The sequence below is a fragment of the Gymnoscopelus braueri genome (assembly GCF_963280865.1).
Source record: "Gymnoscopelus braueri genome assembly, chromosome: 5".
NCBI lineage: Eukaryota > Metazoa > Chordata > Actinopteri > Myctophiformes > Myctophidae > Gymnoscopelus > Gymnoscopelus braueri.
Genome location: NC_137606.1, coordinates 34799627 through 34812457, shown reverse-complemented (window position 1 = coordinate 34812457; position 12831 = coordinate 34799627). Strand labels below are relative to the sequence as shown.

Here is a 12831-nt window from a genome sequence, read left to right as displayed (position 1 = left end):
ATTTGATAGCTCACACAGACACACACAAAGTGTCAAGGTGATTGACAGGGCAAGAAGCAATGAAGTAAAGATGAAAGGCTGCAGACTTGCTCAAATAAATATTACGGATAAAGATTATTTGGGAGCATTTGAGCATGACTGGACTCAATGTTTACTATAATGAGATTTTTTGAAATAAAGCCATGATGATATTTGCCAAGTTGCACTCAAAAGCCATATTAGTTATAATGAGATAGCAAAGAGTGGTCAGTATGTTTACCTGAATACTCTGAAGCCTTGAATCCATGATGTCCACAAAATACATGAAGTGCCATTACAGTACTGTATGTGATGATAGGTTCTTTTGTAGCGAGTCGTCTGCAATGAAAACATGTACCAAGAATAATTATTTTCAGTCCAAAATATATTAGTGTGCCAAAAATGAGGTTTGCTTCAGTGACAGTGTGACATACAGAGTGTTTTGTTAAAAACAAAAAACACAGATATTAATCATATAAACAGGGCAGGGACAGATGTTGGAAGTTGTGTGTATGCTATGTATTGTATCTGCAAGAGGTAAACAAATATATATATAAGCAAAGTGATATGGTTGTGTGCCATGTCCGTGGGAACGTTAAACGAACTGAAAGCCACACTATAGCCCACCCATAATGTTCATGAGTCAGCCGCGTGCAGCACTCATCCAACTTCTCATTCTAACCCCGTCATTCTGTTGCGTGATAAAACAGTGCATACATCTGAAAATGGGCCACAGTGTTAGCCAAAGACTGAGCCACAATAGAGCGGTTAGCGCACAGTGCTTGGCTACAAACCCATCAGTGCACACTGCTATTCCTAGGGACAGACAGCAAAGAGGTCCCTGGAAAACCAGATGGGAGCTTAAAGAACCGTCGTTAAGCCAAATCGAGCACAGGAACAGAGAGCTGCACACAAATCCCAGTCCCAAACGACAGACTCGGAAAAAAGCTTACAAGACTGCAAATGTATAACAGCCTGAGTGGGCGGGGATCTGCACTGCAAGTTAAACATGAAGGAAAAAACTCACCTTTAGGTGATGAACTCTCATTGATGAGGAGGAATGTCTTCTAAAGGGTGATTTATGCTTAGTTGCAAGCCGGTGAAAATAGCCAACCAATGTATAAATCAAAGATAACACATGGTGCTCCATACGGATGTGCATTATCCCTTTATTTTGTGTTAACATTTGAGTACTTAGTATTTACTACTTGCTATTTTTCTTTGCACACCTGATAAATAAACATGTTCATGCCTTCCATTGTTTGCTATTTCACACACACACACACACACACACACACACACACACACACACACACACACACACACACACACACACGTGGTATAAGTGTGTCCAAGAAAGTAAGCCTATATTGGATAATTTTTCAAACTTCTAAATTACATCATCCTCTGATATGAGATTCAGTCCTGCTAACGGAGAGAAAGCATAATTCAATGCTAAAATATGTAATGGGACTTTTTGGGAGATAACAATTTTGTACTTTTTGTGAGTATTTAAAACCATAATTCAATTAATGCATCTGGAGGATGCAAACCCTGACCTTTCAACCCAAAATGTTAAGTTAAATGAAAATCTGCCAATTCATTCCCGATTTTGACCTTGGCCTTGATTGTGACCTTTTCACGCAAAAGGTTGTTTGTCTCTTTGGGGCGGTCATCAGTCATTTTGATCATAGTCACACAGACAGGAGTGATTACAATACCCAAAACGAGGTCATTATGTTAATTAATGTGTAATTATGACACTGTGGACCAGAATTCTTGTGACATCAGTGATCACACGCAAGGAATACTAAGTGAAACAATCCAGTAATTATAAAAACTAACGTAGTTGAAAATGTACAAAAGGAAGGATTGAATCCGTAATTTTTAAAGCACTTAATTAAGCCCCCCTCCTCTCCTGGCAGATGGGATAAAACTGGCAATTATGCTCCTCATTTGGTTCCACTATATTAACAATAAAGGTCAATCTGAATCTATTAGAAAAAACTTGCCAATGACTTCCAAAACCATTGTGAACACTATATGATTTGTACGGCATGCAATATTCATGAGATAGGATTATGAATATTATGATATTCATTCCAATAAAGGAAAATGCTCACACATCACAGTAATCGCCTCAGCAGCAATGATTAAAATCTGACAATGCCTGCGATGTTAATAAGGTAATGCAAATGTGCTGGAAGGAATGAAGAGACCGATAGGGCATCGGAACCCAGGGCACAACCCTCTGCTTTCTCTCTCACACACAGCACTCATTAGGCCATGAGTTATGATGATGGTTAGGTCCTGGCTCATGTCAGCACCTCACCGGCTCCTGCTCTGTCCAGGCTGTTGACGCACTTGACAGGAAGGGAGGCCCTTAAACGGAGGGCTACCCCTCTGACAAGTCAGCAGTCAGGTATCGGGGTCTTTCAGAGGGGATGAAATGCTAGCTACAGATGGTCAACGCCTGGTGGAGTGATCCTGCCTGATAATGTCGATCACAGCCATCAACTTTAATCTGTTACAGTGGTGTAAAGTAACTTAAAGGGGTAGTTCACCCCCAAAATAACTTTTTTTCTATTGATTCCTCACCACCTGGAGCCTTGAATTCATAGATATTTTTTAGTTTTTGTCACATTCCTAAGCCAATAATTTGATTTTAATAAATGTGTCCCCATTGATTCCGGTAGGAGACACAAATGCATTTAAATAAAGGAAGGAATGCGACAAAAACAAAAAAATATCCATGAATTCAAGGCTCCTTGGGGTGAGTAATCAATAGAAAAAAAGTTATTTTGGGGGTGAACTACCCCTTTAAGTACAATTTTGAGCTATTTTTACTTTACTGGAGTACTTCCAATTTTAAATAATCTTACTTCTACTCCACTACATCTCAAAGGCAAATATTGTACTTGTACGCTACAATAATTATTTGAAAACTTTAGTTACTAGTTACTTTGTAGATTTTGATTATTATTACAAAACCACTTCAGACCTAAATACATACTTTGGCAATTTGAAAATAGCAGACCTACAAGCTCACAACGCATGTTATGAGCTTGTAGATCTGCTATTTTCAAAGGATTTTTATACATTTTGAAAGCTTGTGAAATGGGACCTTCTGCATAACGAGTACTTTTACTTTTGGTTCTAAAGGTACATTTTGATGCCAATACTTTTGTACTTTTACTCAAGTCAATTTTGAATACCGAACTTGTTCTTGTAACTATTTCTACAATGGCATCTTTCATAGTCACACTTTATCTAATTTACAGCATTCAAATGTACTTTGAAGTGACAACATGCAATTTGGGATAATGTATGAAATACCTGAAAAATGCTATAAAGGTGATTAAAAATACGTACTGTACTATTTACCTCAAACATGGACGACAAGGGTGACCCAATAGCCGGATGGTTAAGGCGCATATCACGGGCTCTAATGCCGTACAGAAAGTTCCCGGTTTGATTCTCATCCGTCTGGAATGTGCTGCATGTCACGCCGCTACTCTCTCTCCAAGTTTCCTGTCTCTCTAAAATGTATACCTATCAAAAAAGCCCCTCCCACCTTCAAAATGTTTACAGTATATCGAAGACAAAATAAACTGGAGCATTTTATTTTCAGAGCACACAAATTCAGATACCCGACCTTAATATTTCATTTCTGTAGCTTTTATATAGTATTGTTGGTACAAGAAGATGTCTCCTTATATGAAGCAACATGTAAAAGGATAAGCATTACATCATGAATCAGCATGACACCACACACTGGTCCAGGAAGGGTACTGCTTGTAACACTAAAGTGTAGAAATTTACCCTTTCAGGTTAAATTAGTTTTTATTGTGTGAAGAGGTCTCTAGGCGTCCTCATCAGCCAGAGGTTTCTCTAAGACTCAGACTGAAGATGGATGAGAGGACAGAAGTTGACTGCTTCTGGAACCAACCATATCTGAAGAGAAAAATAAAAACACAAAACCAGAAAATGTTACAGGACACATTTCTTGGTAATTAAAGTATTAATGATCTAAGCATAAGAATACAAATAATAATCTAAGTGACAATGCTTTTTTTTTAATCATTGCTGGTGGTAAAGGTATCGTGTATTATTTATTATCAATAATACAAATACTATTGCGTATAATATCATTGTCAGGCAGAAACCTTGTATATCTATATTTCATTTAGTTTTTTTTTTTTTTTTCTATCCATAAAATAATGATTTGATCAGGTTGTGCCCTGATTTTATACTTCATCATATGTGTTGCGGAAAAGTAGCGAAAATGGCTCACAACACGTTAAGTCTTGGTTAAGTATTCCTGTGAGTTTGGTGCTCCTTTTCTCAACAAGGTTTTATTTTTTCTTGGGAGTTTTACCTTGACCGTTTGAGTGTGTAAGGACAGGGGGATTTGTTTTGTTTCCTTTGTTAATTGTGTGTGTAAATAAACCTTGTTTCGACAAGCTAGTTTTAAGAGCAGGCCTACATAAAAGGACAGGCATGTTGAAATTTACGTTATCTAACTTTCCACATAAAACCCGGTCAATCTCATTACAAAGAAGTCCAGTTTAAGCCCATGATGGATGCCAGCGTATCCGTGCCGGTATCTGCCTGTGAGAACCTGGGGCCGCCATCCATCTGGAACTCATTGCAGGGAGATCTGGACATACCCCTCTCCCCTGCGTTGCGCTGCCCTTCCCGCTGTCGTCCCATAATCCCGCCTGAGAGCCGGCCCGGACTGGGCTGGGCTGGCCGACTCCGACACGCACTCTGATGGGCTTAACTTGGCCGACTTGTAAAAAGGCAAGGACCCTCTCTTTGGCTGAGGCACTCAAAAAACACACTTTAAATATTTGAGGGGGGATTTAATATCAAGTCCATTAGGGCTTTTCTCGAGCCCTGTAAATAGTCAATTAGTGGATGATTCTGATTTGATCCACATGCGGCAAGATCCGCTATGAAGGAAGGAGGAGGAGGAGGAGGTGAGCCATTGGCGGGACAGTATGAGTTTTTTGTTGAGTGCTGAAAGTGCAGGGCGACATTGCAACAGAGTAGAACAGAGAAAACATCAGAGGACAATGCTACAGAGTAGAACAGAGAAAACGTCAGAGGACAATACTAGAGTAGAACAGAAAAAACATCAGAGGACAATGCTACAGAGTAGAACAGAAAAAACGGCCGAGGCACAAGCCTCTCATGGTCTCTTCTTTTCATAGCTTCAAGAAATATGGTTGCACCATGAAATCAATTCTGTACAAGGGACCAGCAGAGCAGAACATCTAACGCCTTTATACTTTGTCGTGCAATTCGTCGTGTATTTCAGAAATAGCTAAAATAGCGATGCCTTGTGAACTTGTAGATCTGCTATTTTCTGCTCCATTTGGATTTTTTGGAAAAACCTTTCGCCTATAATGACATGCCCAAAAATAGGGATGCCAGGTAGAACGTGGTTAGAGAAAAACATGGGAACTCAGACTTGCTAACATGCAGTGGGTGGGGCTCTGTGGGAGAGAAAAAAAAGGTTGAGTGGGGGGCCGAGGACTGAGTTTAAAGGGGGGCTGTGGGCTAAAAACTCTGGTGGTGGGACATTTAACTGTGGCAGTGTCCCTTGATCAAAGGTACAGCTGGTTGGCAGCAGTAAAAACAGGGCTAAATCTGCTGAATAAAACTTGATTCCTGCATCACAAAGTGGCTTTGGATAAAAGCATCAGTAAAAATTAATAATCATTACAAGAACTCCCTGGATTAGACCTTTTTTTGAGGAAATAGGCAGATGGATTATGTACTTTATCCATCAGATTAATTCAAGGATTCTGGGCTTGATGTACAATGCGCATTTATGGCAGCAGAGCAGCAAACCAACAAACAAGCGCAGGACTTGAAGAATGAAAAGTCCACTCCAGTTTTGGCTCTAAGTAGCCTTTAATGTGAAAAAAGCAAGTCCCAAACCAAAATCATACCCCAATGAAATATACACACATTTGGAGGAAGAACAGGATCTCATTATAGATTGTTATGGTGGAAATCTGAATTCTTTGATGACTGCAGATGCGTGGTCCACACATGACCTCGTCTTTGTGTTTCTTCAGCAATTCTGATTAAATCCAGTGAATGCTGCCTTGTGGGTGTAATGTTTGTGTTACTTGTATAACGACATGATGTTATTTAAGTATGCAGCTTAACTAAATGGAAACAACTTTCAACCGATTCAAAACATGACAATATACATATAAAGGATAATACAGTAGATATACTGTATATATACTGTAGAGATGATGTGCAGCGATTTCCGATTTGTGTAAGTGTAGGATAAAATCTGGACGAGCATGAACAGAAAATGCTAAATCTCATTGGAGGTGGAAATGGGTGTGACCTACACTATATGGGAAGGTGTGTCATGTTCCAAGGTAGCGAAGGAAAATGTAAGTTTGATTAAACAACCTGTATTGTTTGTGAGTTATAGGCCATAATGTAAAGCGGGTTGGTATAGCTCTACCATGAGACATATTTGAAACATTTGGGGTGGAGTGTCTTCCTTTAAACACAATGATATATACTATGTGTATACTTTTCCGTGTGTCCGTGTGTGTCGTTGAACAGCTCATCTCCAGCACCGCTGTACCAGTTGACGTGAGACGCACGCTCCCAGAATGCCAAGGAAGAAACCCTACCACTAATTGTTTTATTTGACCTCATGGTGTCGCTATAACAGGTTACTTTCTGTTTGTGGGCGGTGAAACCGCCCCTATAAGTGAGGTTTGGAAAAATGTACAAATATCCTGCGCTGTGAAACCGCCCCTATAAGTGAGGTTTGGAAATTTGTACAATTATCCTGCACCGTGATTGGCCAATCACAATCTATTCAGGACTGTGATTGGCCAGTGTCACATGACACATGTGCATAGCCCTATATAAGAAACCATAACTTGAAAAAAACCATAATTTGGTTTTTTTCAAGTTATGGTTTCGTCCATCATAAAGAGTGTTTCAATAAATGTATTTATCTTTTGTACATGATTGGTTGACTCCATTCAGTATTGTGATTAGCTAGCAAGACACCGCCCACTTCACACAGGGTGTGATTTTTATCTTGTCAGGCCCATTTCCACTTTGGGTTTCCTGCAAAACAGTTTTTGCTGTCCAAAACTGACACAAATCAGACACATTATGTCTGGAGTCATGTGGCCACAAGATGTATCACTCATTCCGATTGGGTACGACTGGCTTCATCAGATCTGCCCCAAATTTGAATCACACATTGAGAACACAGAGCCAAACGTGATTTCACGTCCACCCATAAGGGGCACCACAAATGCTACAAATGTCACTGTTGCCGAAACGGGATTCATTTTCCACTAAATTACGCACAAATGGTCTTGTGAGTTGTGACAATAATCGTCAAACAGGGTTTTGATACTTCTTACAAAAACCTACATTTATCATAAATGCAACATCCAATCAAACCCAAATTGGAACGGCATTTTGAAGGGCCTCTATAGAGTGCAACTCCTAAAGTGCCTTCCCATAGGGGGGTGCCATCAGTTGATCCATCTGTCATACAAACTATTTCCCCAGCAGCTTCCGCGTGTCGCCTCGCCATCAGTGATTTGCACATTGCTGACGGTTGCATCCCCACGACTGAGACAGGCCTGGGTAGGCAACCTGGCCTGGTGGAGATCTGCACTCCGAGGTGCGCATTTTTCTAATTTAATTTACTATTGAACTGCGACAGAACATGGTTTGACTCGAATGAGTGCAGTAGTGTGACAGATGTTGTTTGTATGACAGAGCATTGTAAAATTATCTCAGTGCAGATGGACTGAATTGCCACACAGGTGTTACACATGCTTGGATTCTTATAGCATGGCATAGTGCATGAGTGAACAACACCAGATGATTATGCCCTTGTCATTAGCATTCATGGTTAGGGTTTATATTCATGTGTAAATGGATACTATGCAGACTCCGTTTCATTTGTCATTTATATAGCTCACCCATCATTGGGATAGTATGCAAAATACCAATAGGATTTTGTCGAGAACAACATAAAATTTGGTTAGTAACCACATCTAATCTGTTTAATCCTAATACATCCCAATCAGGGACGCTGGCATAGAACAATGGATATATTTAAAGCAATATAAGTGCATGACAGGTTTGGGTCCAAAACAAATATGAAGGGAAAATTACATCCAATTACATTTGACTTGATCCTTTTAAAGAAACAAGCATTGTCAAGATCCAATTAAAGCCCATTTCTAAGCCAGCCAACAATGGTGTCATTGCCGGGCATATAATCAGCCCTTTAAACACATGCACCCTCACTGGGAATGTTACAATAGGCAACAATTTGGCAAAAATAGGCGAACAGTCTACGGAAATAACTGAACTACAAGCACACAATGCTTCGTGTTACAACGCATTGAGCTTGCAGATCAGGTTTTCCATGAAGACATTTGATGTAGAGGGAAAAAAGGAGGTGACCAAGTACAAACCTCCGGAGGACCCTGGTCAACAAAGTATATTAGGGTTTAAGTGGTATAACTTCCACAATAGTGATAGCCAATCAGGACGTATACCTGTACATAGTTTATGACTACAAGACTACAGACAAAAGCTGCTTACCAAGTTAAATGAAAACCTAAAATCACCAAGGAGGAAAATTAAGCTTTTCAAATCCAAAAGCATCTATAAACTGTCAGGCTATTCTAAACGGAGAAATACAACAATACAACAACATAAGAGAAACATTCCAAATCTTAGGAATATGAATGCCAAGAGCAGATTCAGAGCTTGGTAATCATAATAGGGCTGGCATTACCACTTGAGCTGATGCAGCTGATTACTGTTCATGATCAACACTCTTACATCTTTCTATTCACATTTATTATTTCTTTGACAGGTTTTATGTAAGCACAGAGAGCAACCTACAGTATGAACCAAGACTAATTAATATTTTGTAGGGATACATTCTAGTCTCACAAAGAAATTCAAGTATGAAAAGTCCAATTCTAACCTGGATCAATATAATGCACATTGTCTACCAATTTTTATGCTTACTCTGAATTGTTTATAAGTCACTTATTCAAACCTACAGAACATATTATGTAATTTTATGCTAAATTATGAAAGCATAGTTTAGAAAAAAATTGGTTATTTTGGCTAGAAGGAGTAAGATTATATATTATATGAAAAAAAAAAAAAAATTATGAAAGCATAGTTTAGAAAAAAATTGGTTATTTTGGCTAGAAGGAGTAAGATTATATATTATATGGAAAAAAAATACATTATAGTGTCAAAATGCATGTAAATGTCATGTTAAAGTATATTCCAGGTTTTTATTTTGTTACCGTGGGCAATAACTTTTGGGAGATTCCAATAAATCGCTATGTAAACGAAGACGGCGGTGTTTCAACAGGTGGTATAAGACTGTAATTACTGACTGGACTGTAAAGTCTATTATTATATCCATGTTCCCTTCTTTGCCAGCAAAACAAATGCTTTTATGGAATAATCAGAAATCCTATGGTCTTTGTTCTCAAAGGAAACGCTGTTGGTGTGAGGAAAGCCAGCTGCACGTAATCATATTATAGCACTGTACCTGAACAGGAAAACGCAGTTTAAGGAGTTAAAATGATTTGCTTCCCATAAACAAACATGAGTCATTTAAACTGACTTACATGATAGGGTGTTTCCCTACAAGAGTCTGGAATATCCCCAAAAGCTGTCCTTATAGACACACCCACTTGGGGTCCACCAATAGTTCCTTCCTGAGGTCTATGACGATGTGGCTCGCTGGGACAGTGGTTTTCAAACTGTTTTTCATGTCAAAGACATCGAATTAATATGTATTTGGCCACGGACCCAAATCTGAAAATATTTTGTGTCAGTGACCCCCATACAAGATTTTTGTTGTTAAAATGTTTTTAAAATTTGTGAAAAATGTAAAAAAAAAAAAATCAAGCTTTCTTGAAAATAGCAGATCTACAAGCTCACAACACATTGTGACGCATTGTGAGCTTGTAGAAAGTCTATTTTCAAATAGCCGATGTATAGATAGGGTTAAAGTGGCTAGAGTGCTACAGTATACATGTATAAAGATGCTATATTAACTCATTTTGCTGAGGACCCCCTGGCACCCCCCCAAGGACCCCTGGGGGGTCCCCGGGACCCCACTTTGAGAACCAACGTGCTAGACAAGTGCCTTGACTACTAAACCATCTTCACTCCTGCTTCTGTGCTAAACAAGGTGGGACTGGAGACGGACTCCCCTCAGTCTGTGTGACAGTGCAATCATCCCCTTTAAAGGTATTGTGCCTTTGGTTTCTTAAGGTCTTGTGTTGACGCTGACCTTTGCATGGGGAGACAGATCCATCTACAATGTGGGCAGGCTTCTGTTTATCTAACAAAGTGACAAATGAACTGGCACCAGCTGATGCACAGAAGGGGAAAGGGGGCTGGCTCAAAATGGACGACTGCAGCTCCCACTGTTGTGTTGTAATGAGGTATGACATCAGCGCTACACATACAGTATAGATGGGCCGCAGAGATAGAGGGATCTGCGTGACTGCAGCCCTGAGACAATAATGAGGCTTAGCAGAGAGAGAGAGAGAGAGAGAGAGAGAGAGGCATTGCTCTTGGTGTGCATATGCCCTCTACTGGCCAAAAAGTGCAACCTCGGGCAAAGTGTGTCCAGGTCATGTTTCCCAAACATATCTGAGGTGGAACATCTACGATTATTTTGAGATCTCAGTTTCTGTGGAAAGCACTTCTTAAAACTGGACTTCTTCTTAAAAGTGTATTTATCCAAGAACATCCAGTCTTTCTTTAAGTGTATGTTATATACAGTATCATATATTACTGTGGCTTTAAAGGTATTATTCATATTATTACATTTCTATCTAAGGAGTACTATATAAATAATTTCTGTTTAGTTTTGAAAATGGATGACAAACATCTTTAGATGCGAGTCAGTCTACGAGATAGCCAGCAAACACACTTGTTGGGTCCCCATAAAATAATTACTTGTCATAATTAATGTAGTATTAATTAATATATTACTAAATACTGTACAGTTTCAAATCAAGTGAAAGTCTTGTGATCTGTCATTTGTGTACTAAAGCTTGACAATGAATGGGCAACAAATATTACAGACGTTAACAGACGTAAATGCATATAACATTTACTATAGGGTAGAATTTCCCTTAATATAGTTTATTAACCCATTATCTCCATGCAATTGCAATTATTTTAAACAATATCTCCGTTAAATCGCCATGAGAGTGCCAAAGAAATATTCTTTTATTCTCTTTATAGACAACATGAGTGCATGTTGGAATACATCCACTGGACCAGAAACAGCACCTCGATCCTCACAAAGCTTCTTTGGATGGATTACAGCTACGTCAAGGAATCTTCAGCTTGTTGGAAGATCTAGAGAACAGATCCTGCAAAGCGGCCACAGATAACCCACTAAGACGTTTGTCCTCTTTTAAGTCTACGACTGAGCCGGCTCCTCAAGGGTTCATCTCCATCCACCAGCCTAGTCTGGCTCAAGTATTTAGTTCGATAAAGGCGGCTTACCGGTGATCACACGCTACTGACTGGCCAAAGGAGACACAATCCCCATGAAGGTGATTAGGTGCCTAAAGAAAGACAGCTATGGTCGTCATTTTGCACGCTGTGTGCGAGGAGATCTTATCATTAGACAAAACAAGGAGTTGCAGGAGTCAGGTTTAGCAGCCTTCTTATGAATGGACCTGAATGCTTAAAAACATGTTTTAAAAAACGTTTTTTTTCTTAAAACATAAGATCAAAAGGATGGGATCACTGAGATTACTAAATGACATTGCCCCATAAAATGAATTAACAGCATCAGAGAAAAAGCACCATACACCGTTTCAGATCATGTTGACATAATCATTTTGGTGCAGTTAGACGTTGTGATTAGCTGCATTCATTGATTACACCATACTCAGGTTTCTGCACCCCCGCCTTTACCCCCCCCCCCCCCCCCCCCGAGACCGCCGTTCAACCAGACCCTCATATACACAGTGGATCTGGTTAAGAGGTTAATGTTATTGTAATGCTTCAAACAACTGTCAGAGTCAAAGGGATTCTGGCTTTGCAGACGGACTTCTTTATAGACAAAGGGAAGACTCTTAACTTTTCCAGGTAAAAACCATTAATCGCAAATGTATGTTTTTTTTTCAAGGCCAGTTCTTTGAACTAAGAAACTCTGTGTTAGTAACTGTAGTGTTGTTCAATGTAAGGAAGGAAATATTATTATTATAATCCAAGTCATCATGGTAATGAGACAGAATATATTAAGAGAATAATCCTTTTTCTGTTTCACAGTTGTGTTTAGAGTCCACATATTAACATTTCGGAGTGTGCCGTTTTAATCTGAATTCTCAGAGTTCCTCCACCAACAGGTCATGGGCCGGCTGAATGACACCAGTGTCCTTAACCCAAGGCACAAACAGGTGGCATTTCAAGGAATCCTAATCCCTAACCATCTCACAGTAAGTGCCCAAAGCACAGGTAGAAAGGTAAAAGACAGGATTTAAGACCTCAGCTCAGACCAGAAAGACTCTTAGCAGGTGATCTGTAGCTCATCTCCTCGTCGCTTATGGCTGTGAAGACATGACCGCCTTCACCAGCAAATCAGGTGTCTGCTTAACGCAAACAAGGCAGGTGGCCGGGGGATGTGGTGTAACAATGGGTCATTTGAAGGCTTATTACAGGATGATCCCATTATGATGGATTACGAGGCACGTTCTAAAACAGGTGAACAAAGCATTAGTGCATGTG

At 39.6% G+C, this 12831-nt stretch overlaps 1 protein-coding gene across 1 annotated transcript in view; it reads right to left on the bottom strand.

The window, feature by feature from the left end:
• Window positions 1-3893: 3893 nt before the first annotated feature.
• LOC308085880 (uncharacterized protein) overlaps window positions 3894-12831 on the bottom strand; it is a gene marked incomplete at its 3' end in the record, with an annotated part of 34438 nt that continues 25500 nt past the window's right edge. The window contains exons 7-8 of the mRNA XM_080429195.1: window positions 4689-4840; window positions 3894-3972 (exon numbers count right to left, since the gene is read on the bottom strand). Coding sequence (XP_080285321.1) covers window positions 3894-3972; window positions 4689-4840 — 231 coding nt within the window. The remainder of the gene's footprint in view (window positions 3973-4688; window positions 4841-12831) is intronic.